The 12,408-nt window shown below is 38.9% G+C and overlaps 1 protein-coding gene across 2 annotated transcripts; it reads left to right on the top strand.

Moving 5' to 3' along the window:
- Window positions 1-2,080: 2,080 nt before the first annotated feature.
- On the top strand, window positions 2,081-12,071 carry gucy1a1 (guanylate cyclase 1 soluble subunit alpha 1). Of its 2 annotated transcripts, none has more exons than XM_039806500.1 (8): window positions 2,081-2,595; window positions 2,858-2,925; window positions 3,585-3,673; window positions 3,783-4,495; window positions 6,220-6,705; window positions 8,093-8,236; window positions 10,222-10,376; window positions 10,692-12,071. In XM_039806500.1, the coding sequence occupies exons 1-8, from the start codon at window positions 2,356-2,358 to the stop codon at window positions 10,834-10,836; spliced, it is 2,040 nt and encodes a 679-aa protein (XP_039662434.1). In that variant the 5' UTR covers window positions 2,081-2,355; the 3' UTR covers window positions 10,837-12,071. The 2 variants fall into 2 exon arrangements, with proteins under 2 accessions (XP_039662434.1, XP_039662441.1); XM_039806507.1 differs by having other exon boundaries at window positions 2,441-2,506.
- Window positions 12,072-12,408: the final 337 nt, after the last annotated feature.

Raw genomic sequence — 12,408 nt, 5'->3', positions numbered from 1 at the left:
TTGCTGCTTGAACAAACGACTTATGTGGGTGTTTTTCAGGAGAGCTGTAGCGTTTTTTGGCACGGGCAAAGCGGGCAGCCACCTGGGGCGGCATTTTTTTTTCATGACACATAGGGGGCGATACGAGCACTTAAAAAAAAATCCTCTGCGCCGTGAAGTGGTTTTCTATTATCTATCATTTCACTGTGTGTGGAATTTGCAAATTGGCATCCCCTGCAGCTGCAGGCGCCCCTGCTTGCTGAGAAGGTCCCATGCATAGAAGCTGCATGAGAAGGGGAAAGGGGCGCGGGGGACAGTTCACCTCACCGAACGGACAAGGGGGATTGGGGATCCACTGTATAGAGCAATACTCTAATGGAATTAGTGGGCTAAAGTCAGTCACACCTCGACTTTCTTTCAAATAACGCACATTTCATTCATACAGGCCTATAGTTCCTGCACATTTTTGTTTTTCTGATACCTCGTTTACACGTACATGGTAATTTTGAAAAGCGGAGACATTTCTCTATGTTTGTGCCCTGTGTTTACATGCAAACGGAGACTTCACCTCTGAAAACAATTCTTTCTAAAAACTCCAGCCAGAGTGGAGATTTTGGAAAACTTTGTTTTCACGTTTGCATGTAAACTGAGACAAACGGAGTTTTAGGCATCCGAGGAAGTGAGGAAGAGAAGAGAGAGGAAGTGATTCGTTGCTGTTGTTGCTATTTTCGGGATTCTGATTGGCTAACGTGGGCTTGAGCTTCTCGTTACACTGCCACCTACAGGTTTGGCGTGCTCTTGATGGCATTGACGGCATATATACACGGGTTCATGTAAACAAACACTTTTCTGAAAACTGACAGCTGTGCACAATGTTATTTTTGAAAACGGAGAGGTTGAAATGTCCGTTTATGAAAATAGCCGGCCACGTGTAAACATGGCAAATAAAAATAGGAAATACAAAACGATTATGTGGTCACCAAGGTGAATTGGTTTAGTCTTGACTTCTGGTTGTGAGTGACAGTGTTGGGGGGATGGGAAATCTGTTGATTGTCGAGTGCCAAATAAACACAAAGATGGACAGGAAAAGGTCAAAGCCATCAGGTGCAGGATTTGTGCTATTTAGAATATTTATTCTATATTTTGTTTGTATATTATTCTTAATATTTTATATTATTATTGCTCTCTGCTCTTGTTACATTTTTTATATATCTGATTGTAAATATTTTTGGCACATTTATGTATATAGTGTATATTTATTTAAGTTCTGATAACTTATACTGTCATATTTTGGGCAGAATTGTGTTCATTTTCTTTTGGCAAGGTGGAGATTGTGCACCTTAAAAAGTTTCCTGTTGTAATTGCTCTTTGCTCTTTTGCTTATGTTGTCATACCCCAAGAGCTACAAACAGATTTTGATGGGTAAAATCTGTGAAGTACCCCTTTAAGTCCTTTTTAAAGGAAAATGCCCTAAAATGAGTTGGTTCTTGATCTCAAATGTGAAGATTTGCTGCTTGTATTAGTCTTAAAGTGAACTTAATGTGTTTGGGTGTAGAACTGTTTGAACATGTAAGTCTATAATGTCTTCAGACGACTGGGAACTCTCATTGACAAAGTATTCTTCAAATTAATTGATTAGTCTACAAAATAACAATAATATTTCCAGTGATGATTTTAATTAATTTTAATACAGCAGGGAAATTAGGGATAGTGTGTGTGTGAGTGTGTGTGTGTGTGTGTGTGTGTGTGTGTGTGTGTGTGTGTGTGTGTGTGGTGTGTGTGTGTGTGTGTGTGCATGAAATCATATCAAATCCAAATTTGAAACTATTAGTATTCTGTAGGAATATAGCTTGAAAAATCAATATCACCATAAAGACTAAATACACAGGCTAGAACATCACAGGCACGTGCACGTAGTCCTATGTGAACATTTAACAGAAAAAGGATTATTCGTTAATGGGGGGACCAGTCTCGTATTATGGGATACAGTCTGTAGGCTGATCTCAATAAAAAAAAGTCTACTGCATGCAAGGAGTCGCTTGGAAATAATGTCTCATTGCTGATAGGTTGTTGAGCTACACCAGCCCCACTTGCACATGGATTGGCCTACTGCTCTTTTTTCTCCAGTTTCTCATTGGCTTTTGGCAATGATAGTTCCCTGCAATCATTTGCCCGTGCAGTTTTCAATGAATATTGTATGCGGTCTCTATCTTTGGAGCTGATCATTTGAATCAGCGGGTCGCGAGGAGGAAGGTATCCTGGATAAGCACACCAGATGATGGAATTTCTCCCAGAGACAGCAGCTGCTCGACCAGGTCTGTCTCCTCCCGAAATTAGATAAGAAGAGCAGAGCCAGGAGATTATACAGCGGGGAAGATGTTCTGCGCGAAGCTGAAAGAGCTGAAGATACCAGGAGAGTGTCCTTTCTCCAGTAGCGCCCAAAATAATGAGCTCGGAGACTTTGAGGAGCGCTCCACTGGCGCCGCGGATTTATTGCCCATTTCTAAGGACGTGCACGTAAAAATAGGTGAGGATCTACCTCAACAGAAAACATTCAGAGCCAAAGTTAACCTGCATACACTTGGGGAGAGCATCCGAAAATTGTCATGTCCAGAGGTGAGTTATATTATATTCATGAATATTCACATCATGCAACTACTACAGTGTGTTTCACATAGATTTATTTATGAAGAAAAAAAAACATCTTGACTGCAGTTGTGTCTGTCGCATCTGACTTATCGCTCAGACATCATAACTGTTTATTAAGATGATTGGTTTAATGGTAATGGTGCTTTTTTTAAGTATTTGTGGGCGCTCCTTTAATTAAAGATGCTGTTCAGTCTTACCAGACGATGACCTTTAACACTTTGTCATACAGTTTCAAAGGCTGCACACTGCCCTCCAACGAATGATGAGACTATCAGATCAAACCAGGGACTCTGAGAGGTAATGCGTGTTTTTATATACAGTTGCCATTAACAACTATACTCCTCCTAGACTGTTACAATTACTACTACTGCTGTTGTAAATTATAGGTAGGCCTGTACCCACCACAGCTTGTATTCCTAATAACAATAATGATACTACGATTTTACAGAGCCATTTACTCTCTGTTTACCTCAAGATCCCTTACAAATGTATCTTGCTACTCTTGATACAAATGATGATGATAACAATAAAGTGTGATGCTGCTATACCCGGAGGTAGAGAGACATCCCTTACAAATCTGCTGAAAAACACATTACAGAAACTGGCAAACAGATAATGAAATTCTCCAAAAATGTCAAACATTCACTGGTTGCAGCTTCTCAAATGTGAGAAGTTGCAGCTTTTTTCTGGTCATATATGATAGTAAATGGAATATCGTTTTGGGCTGTTGGTCAGACAAACAAAACAAGACATAGGAAGACTTGAGGTTTGGGAAATTATAACAGCCATCTTTCACTTTTTTTCTAGGCAACACGAGTCGATTAATTGAGAAAATGTTTGGCAGATTGACTAATAATGAAAATAATAGATAGTTGCAACTGTTGTCTGATGTCTTGAACAAAAACATGCTCCACTGAGTTGTTTAACGTGTCTGACTTTGATTTGTCGTCTTGCAGTCCAATAGTTTGCTGTACAGACTATCAGAGTTGCAGTGATGAACCGGAACATTTAGTGGAAATGATGAACATTTACTCAACCAAAACGGGTAATGCCAAATTTGAAGCTCAAATTATTAAATGTGTAATTTCAATTTTAAAATGCTGGGTATTGTTCGGCTTTACAGCTTTACCTGTTTCCCTTCATTTGTCTAATAGCAATCCAGATGGAAGCTTTGAAAGTTGCTCTTGGCGAGGAGCTCTTCAACATGTGTTATGAGGAGGACGGACACATTTTGAGGGTGGTGGGGGGAGCTCTCCACGACTTCCTCAACAGCTTCAATGTTTTGTTGAAACAGAGTACGCCGCCCAACCCGGGTAGAGAGAATTGTGTAAACGAACCTTCGGTGCTGTGCTTAGACAAGGATGCGGGTCTGCTTACTGTCTATTTCTTCAACCCCCGTCCAACCACTGAGCTCTTCTTCCCTGGAGTCATCAAAGCTGCAGCGCGCCTGCTGTATCACACCACTGTGGATGTGTTGATTGACACCCCCAGTGCTAAAGACAGCATCTTGCAGTCCAGCCCGCAGCCCAGTCTTCTGTACACGGTTGCAGTTAAGGATGCGAAAAATCTGACCCCCAGTCCGCTGCGGGCTACCTCAGCTGGGACCCTTCCTACCTCTTTGTTCTCCACCATCTTCCCTTTTCATCTGATCCTCGACAAGGACCTGGGTCTGGTACAAATAGGACACGGGCTCAGGAAGAGACTGTTCAGGAAAGATGGACTGAGGCGGTCTGCTACCTTCCAAGAACACTTTTCTATTGTCTCTCCCCAGATCAAATGTACCTTTCAAGGGATTCTGACCATGCTGAACACACAGTTTATCATTCGGATCAAGCATGGAGTCTCCATCGCAGATAACACAGGGAAGGTATGTCGACATGTCTGGGAGAAACTACCTGAGAAGTGACGTCACTGACTAATGAGGTGGAAAAGGTCTTCCGGCCGTTGTCTTGATAGTAAGATAGAGAGAAAAAAATCATGCTATTTATAATCAGTCGGGCTTATTAGTGTTGTACTCGGGTGCACTTGGCCTGAGGTAAAGATCAACATTTGACCCCCAACGGAGATCAGAAGCAAATGTCAAACCATTTTATCCATCAAAGGCACAGCCATGCTCGTGCTATTTATGTGATGGTGCACAGCAATTGGTTGCCATGACAATAACAAATTAATTATTAGTGAGTAAACATGGCAGTGGTATAACAGCATTCAGCCAGAGATGCCTCCCCTTACTATACCACTAGTGTGCCAGTGGTAGATTTACTGCTAGTAGCTACAGCGCCCAATTTAAACAGGTAAATATCAGCAGGTGTCTCAGTCTCTTTCATCCGGGGCTCATTATGTATTACTCAGCTGACAAGTCTACTACACACAAACATGACCGACAGAAGTGGTACGTTCAACATTCATTATGTTACAAATTTCAAAATATTCCTGAAGCTGAATTTGTACCCATAGCTATTGTTGTTATAACAGTTAAGAAGACTAACAGTTTACAGGCACGCTCGTGGCTCTGTGAGGCTTTGATAAGAAAACTAAGTGATAAAAGTTCAGGTCCCAAAATATTGTTTAATCTTTAGCTGTCGTGGTGAAGTAAATGTAATGAATGGCACAAGGGAGGTGTCATAGTAATAACAATTTAAAAAGTTAGAAGGTAGGAAGTATGTGCCTCGAAATAGTGTCTTTGGTTTTAATGCTGAATCCTTAAATACTTCAAGCTATTGCATGAGACATTAGTAGGGTTCTCACTGCTCCCATACTATTTATAGTTAGTATTTTAAAGTACAGTTAATGCTGATGGGAATGTCCTACATTTTGAATGGATTTATTCATAAACTAAAGTGCTGGATGCAATGAAACTTTGACCTCATGATGGCGGTAGATAAAAGGTCAGGAGATCACTTAAGTCCAAAAAGACGTATGTCTGCACCAAATTTCATGGCAATCCGTCCAATAGTTGTCGACAGATTTACCTTTAAACCACAAATGTCAACCTCATGGTGGCCTATAGAAGAAAAGTCAGAGGATCACTAAAGTCAGTAGGTGTCATCCTCTGGGAATAATGAATGTCTGTACTACATTTTACAGCAATAGTTGAGATATTTCGACCGTGACTAGTAAAAAATGTACTTGGGTTAGAAAGTATTTAAAAATAAATGTGTTCCACTGGAACATAAATAAACCTTTTGACGTTGTTTACTGTTGTAGCTGACGGACTGCTGTATACAGCTGCCCTTTTATAAATACCAGGCAGAATCCAAATTTGGTTTTCTTTATGTCAAATGTTTAAATGTCTACTCTGCCTTAAGGAGTTTATGTATTTATGCATTGTATATTTACAAGTGTACAGATGCCACTGAGAGCAAGAAACATTATCCTTGTTTGGCTGTGGGAAATGTGTACATATAATAAGAATAACTAGTAATAAATAATAGGAGACATTTGCTCCAGGATGTAGCCTACACAGTAATCCTAATCAGTCTTCTAAGTCATCGAGCTATGAGGACAGCTAGACCCAATATTTACATTCCAACTAAGTTTAGCAAATTCCACAAAAATTAACTTTTCTCATCATCTAATATTTCCTTTCAGCTGATGGACCTTAAAGGTCAGATGATCTACGTTTCAGAGTCCAATGCCATCTTGTTCCTGGGCTCACCATGTGTGGACAAGCTGGAGGAGCTAACAGGCTGCGGCCTCTACCTGTCAGACATCCCTATTCATAACGCACTGCGTGACGTAGTGCTGGTTGGTGAACAGGCCAAAGCCCAGGACGGTTTGAAGAAGCGTCTGGGGAAGGCCAAGGCAGCCTTGGAGCACGCTCACCAGGCACTGGAGGAGGAGAAGAAGAAGACAGTGGACCTCCTCTTCTCCATCTTCCCCGGCACTGTGGCGCAGCAGCTGTGGCAGGGCCAAACGGTGCAGGCCAAGAAGTTTGACCAAGTAACAATGCTCTTCTCCGACATTGTGGGCTTCACGGCTGTTTGCTCACGTTGTACCCCGATGCAAGTGATAACCATGCTCAGTGAGTTGTACACCAGGTTTGACCACGAGTGTGGAGAGCTTGATATCTATAAGGTACGTAAATGGAATATAAGAGTACTGTACTGCTGAGCATTATTTTGATTTGCACAAGCTGTTTACAATGTTAACAATTTAGCCTTTTTTTAATCTATTGCAACTGCTGAGTCTAGTATATATGAGACATTTCAGAAGCAGCTGACATTAGACAGTTACATTTATACAGTATTGTTACAAAATGTAAAACATCATTTTTCTTCTAAATGCTTTTAGTTCTAACACATATATTTACAGTCCTGTAGCCAGAGTATTTAAAGAAATAACATTTAAGATTTATTTATTAATCTAACGGTTCATTTATATTTTGTATAGTTTGGCCTCCCCAAATGTTGTTCTAATGCCGCCTCTACGCTGCAGTATAATTGTGGTGGAGAATAAAACATCTGTTTGATTTTTGGCAGTCACATCTTCTGATGTTCTGTTCTGTATTCTGATATTAAGCCTAAAAAAATATCAGAATCAGCCTCAAAACCCCTCAAATTCACAGAAGCATACAACCTCTGTGTCGTCAACAGTAGCTATGGCTGGATGGCCTCTACATGTATGTCCTGTAGCTCACTAAAAACAAAATTCTGCTTTTAACTGTAGGTAAAAGGTAACCGTAGCTGCTGACAAAACTGGAAAAAACAATTACAGTAGCAAATTTATTTAGATAACAGATTTAAAAAACGGATGCACTTTTTTGTCTTTTGACAATTGAATCATTTAGTACATCATATGGTGTATGAAGATAAATAATTTCCCTTCACATTTAATTAAAAAAAAAGAGACTATAGCTCAACCAACTACCACAGTGTCTCCGAAAGGCTGCTAATCTACAGGGAAGCTGGATAATGTAATCAAAGTGTCATGAAAGCATAACAGAGAGAGCAGCATGTTTGACAAATATCTCGTAAAACGCTAGGAAGTCCGAGGTTCCTTCAGGACCCTGTTTCCACTCCACATGTACTGTATGAGGCTAAAAATAGTTTCACTTTGTCTTTGTCACATGGCTGTTGAGTGCTCTCCGGTCCAGATTTACACGTACAAAGAAGAAGAAAAAAAAACCTGTGTGGACTTTTTAATATGACCATGGATCAAGTACTATTAGAGTTTAAGTTTTATTACTCCTCAGCTTTTTGCCCTTTGTCTTAGCTGCAAGATGGAGCGCAAGGCACATTCTAAAGACATTTTGATGAATATCCATTTCACATTTGCAATTTTGCTCAAGATATACTGTCTACATTGCAAAGTGGAATAAAGTCTACACTTTCAGATTAGATGATGAGAGCACTGTATAGATTCACTGATAAGGAAGGAGGGTGCACACACAGCTTTTGAAATCCTTTTCTCTGTCTCAGTTGCCAGGTTAAAAATCATTTTAATGATCATCTGCTGTATTCAGGTGGAGACCATTGGTGATGCGTACTGTGTCGCTGGTGGCTTACACAGAGAAAGCGAGACTCACGCCGTCCAAATTGCACTCATGGCCTTAAAGATGATGGAGCTTTCAGACGAAGTTATGACACCAACTGGAGAACCAATACAGGTAAGGGTCAAGTATTGATTAGCATACACATATTATTCAACTTGATGATGTAACTGTCAACCACCAAGAGAGTTTTCATACAACCACTCTATTGAAGTTTTCATTTAAAAAGAAAAATATCCCATTTGAAAAAATAATATTCCAACTTTAACAGAATATAGTTGCTGTCACTGAGGTGAAAATTTTTTTCAAGTCCGTAGAGATTTTAGGACATCAACCAGTGAATAAATCAAGAAATTAACTGTCTACATTATGCTTTAGCTTGTTACTGTAATATTAAAAAAGATTTTTATGTAAAGCTACCAAATCAAAGAATATACTGACTTAAGTAAACACAAAAATGGCAAATTACAGGGAAATGTTTACAAAATTATGCCAAAGACATTCAGTTTTCCATTTGATGCAAATGCACAGCCATAAAAAAAGTATTGTGTCTTGAGTTTAGATATTTGATTTCTAATAACAGACAGTATATGTGGCATATCTTTTGTTTGACTACAAACAATCACATTTTAAGATATTTAACCTAAACATATCGTAATCAGCAACATGTGTAAAATCCTCATGTCATTAAACCCCTCAAATTACTAGAAAAATTGGAGGATTGGCCTCAGTGTCCTCAATGGTACCTAACGCTGCACCACATTCTGCCTTTTCATTCATCTTTACTCTAAGGTAACTAGCCGCTGACAACAATGGAAACAATAAATATACAGTATCAAAAAAAGTTAATTAAAAAAGCATGCAGCTACAGCTGACAGATTAAAAAAGTTGGTTGCATTCAGTAAATTTGTGTATCCTTGAGGTCTAACAAAAAGTGCATTTCCTTCCTTATAAAACATTTGCAAAGCTGTTTTATAGTAAGTATTTTACATCATAAATTGCTTACAGTACATCTATGTTTACTTACTAGTGGTCTTCTTCACAGCCTTTGTTGGTGCATTGCTACGTTGGATTTGCACGTTACCCCCGCAAACTGTAAATGAGCATAATAGCATGAAAAGGAGGGCAGAAGTATATCTATGGGCAGAAGTGCCTGTGAACATTTATGTGCATTGTCATGTGCATGCATTATACAAAAAAGGGGACCCAATCATAAAATCATTACTCCATAGTAGGCTTGGGTGATCTCTAATATTTTCAAATCATCCAATTGTGGTTACCACTTGATCGCCAGCCTGCTTGGCTGACGTGCTTCAGTAACGTTTTTTTGTCATATTCTTCATTACAGCGGCAAATTATCCACTTTACATTAAAACTTAACGTTACACTAGTTCACTCAAGCACTCATAGTGATCTTCTTTTAGCGACTTGCTCGCTAATCCCACAGCTCTTTACACGCTATTAGCTCTATTAGCTCCTTTAGTTTAGCAGTTAGCGATTGCTTCTCTCACAATCCGGCTCTCTGTTGATCTGCGCGTCAAATTTAGCTATTCCTCTGCTTCCTAATGTGATAATTGTACACTTTATAACTGTAATGTTAGTTTATTGGTCGTGTTGGAGGCACCAGGGAACGCTCTGCACCAGGGAAACTCGCTCATTAACATTAACTGCTGTATCTTAGACCCCAGTAACACTAATCGGTGCGGGCTGACCTAATGTAGTTCCCGTCCCCTGGCAGCCGTCGGGAGGCCAGCAGACTGGGTTACAGCCCGAAAGACAGCCCATCCGGTGTCAGATGCATGGAAAAGAGACAGCAAACTGGTTTGTAATTATACAATCTGATCGCCAATCGGCACAAGCCTACTCCATAGTGCTACTAGTGGTCAAAAACTTGACAGGGTACCTTTAAACTGGAGTAAATCATGTAGGGACTATTTTCATTTGCAGATGCCTGAAGGAAATATAGGATTCTGTATCAGCGCCAGCACCACAACTACAATCATGTATGGTTAAAGAGTGGACTGGAAGCCTTTGATGCACTGTAATAGTATTGTTGAACAAAAGACAAGCAGAAGCCTGAATCATGTTGAATGTTTCCTCAGATGCGTATAGGAGTCCACACTGGTTCAGTACTGGCTGGTGTAGTTGGGGTGAGAATGCCGCGTTACTGCCTTTTCGGTAACAATGTCACAATGGCCAACAAGTTTGAATCCTGCAGCCAACCTGGAAAAATCAACATCAGCCCTACAACTCACAGGTGAGGTAACACAGCTAATTCAAGTTGCAAATAACTCTTGTGTTTTCTATTATATTTACAATGCTAACTCTTAACTTCGCTCTAAAACGTTTTTATGTGACTGAAAGAAACAAAGCGAAATAGATGTCAGACGTTAATGAGCCAATACTGTATAATATTATTTGTTGCCAGAAGTGGTTGTTGCAGAGAAAAAAACCAAAAAGGGCTCTAGCCAAGAAACTTCACTTTTAGAACAGCACTGTGTTTCCTCTTGCTTCAAATAATTTGCCACATTGATTTTAGATTAATGTTTTATTTGTGTGCTCTTCGTCCCAGATTGCTGAAGAATCGGCCAGAGTTTGTATTTGTTCCCAGGAGGAGACTGGAGCTTCCGGCCAACTTCCCAGAAGACATCCCTGGTGTTTGTTACTTTTTGGAGGCGTCATTTAAAACTGACTCTGAAGTTAAATCAAGCTGCTGAAGAGCCCGAAAACATTAGATATGACAAAATATAAACATATCCAGTGAACCCAGTGAGAATACCTTGTATATTTTGGGTTGGGTTGTTTAAATAATGATGATAGTGTCTATAGTCAAACTCTTGCAGCTGCTTAATTACAGACATGTCAGTTTTCTGTCAAACATGAGTCTTGTCTCTGTACAATTATCCATTTGCACAGTTGTAGCCATGGATGTATTGGTTGTAGCGCAGAGAAATACTCACTTCCTTTATTTTTCTTCCAGAATGAGTCATCTCTATAATATGATCTCATATGATATACAAATGGCTTTCTTTGACTGTTTTGTTAAATGCAACATCGGAGAGGCACAAAATACCTAAACTGCTTTTGGTTTGCTGTAAAGAATTAAATACATCATCTTGCATAATATGAAATACATTTTTGGATGTTGATCCTCAATGTAATGTTTGATTCCTTTTATCAAGATTTTTTCTGTAAATATCTGACTGGTCCATTTACATCTGTCGAGACCAAAGTTGCTAAAAGCACCTTGGCCTATTGGTACGGCAAAAGAATTCAAGATAAAAACTGAATTAGCTTTGTGTGTTTCAGTGGAGAATTTCACAACAAATAATTTGGAAAAGCTGAAGGAAATTATAAAGTTATTCAAACATTTAGGTGACATCCCACCTTATTTAACGGAGATTCAAGATACTTTATTGTCATTGTATGAACACAACGAAATTCCGTTGGTGGCAATCAGTGCAGCAGCAGTAAATACAACAATAAAAAAAATCACTCTAATTGAATGAAGTGATGCAGAGCATATTCAGGTGCCTTAATAGAAATATACTGGCAGGATCACAGATGTTTCATGTTATCTTTACTTTCTTTTTTTATTTAGATATGGTTCACCATGAATTCACATGTCAATAACTTCTTCCAGAGGTTTGTGGTTCCAACTCCATATATTTGTGATAACATGAAACTTAGACTTTAGACCATTTATTAGATATAACGCATTCTAAGATTGCATTATCCTGATATAAGTAATGTACGTGTTTTTAAAAAAATGTTCCCCCACTGTACTGTTTATACTGTATTTATTACATTGGGTTCATAGTACTCCTTTCCTATAGGCTTCAGCGGGAAAACGACACATCAGGAATACAATGAATGTTCTATCCCTAATAACGATGTGCTTTAATCATTATTGTAATGTAATCAAAGTGCAATAAATATTGACATTAACATACTTACTGTAAGTGACTCCACAGTGTATATAGTAGCTTTTTCTGCAACATAAAAGATTTGCAATGTTAAATGTTACTACTGACACAAACCTTTATAATATGATAAGATATGATATGCAATGGTGGAAAGTAAGTACATTTACTCAAGTTACATACTTATATCTTTAATTACAATTTTAGGTACTTGCACATTACTTTAGGACTTTCATTTTATGCTTTGTTATACTTCCACTTCACTACATTCCGAGCAGAAATATTGTATTATAATATTTTTTGTCTAAATGATCTGACAGCTGTAGTTACGACTTAATTTGGATAGATTAGGATTTTACATAAAAT

Source organism: Perca fluviatilis, chromosome 1, assembly GCF_010015445.1.
Source record: "Perca fluviatilis chromosome 1, GENO_Pfluv_1.0, whole genome shotgun sequence".
Lineage (NCBI taxonomy): Eukaryota > Metazoa > Chordata > Actinopteri > Perciformes > Percidae > Perca > Perca fluviatilis.
The sequence above is the reverse complement of the archived record's forward strand: the minus strand, read 5'-3'. Positions and strand labels throughout refer to the sequence as shown.

Bases quoted from the DNA above. Each gene is read 5' to 3' on its own strand.
- gucy1a1 (XM_039806500.1), top strand. From the start codon at position 2,356: ATGTTCTGCGCGAAGCTGAAAGAGCTGAAGATACCAGGAGAGTGTCCT. The intron at 2,926-3,584 runs GTAATGCGTGTT...GTCGTCTTGCAG, and splicing joins CAAACCAGGGACTCTGAGAG to TCCAATAGTTTGCTGTACAG. The intron at 8,237-10,221 runs GTAAGGGTCAAG...ATGTTTCCTCAG, and splicing joins CAACTGGAGAACCAATACAG to ATGCGTATAGGAGTCCACAC.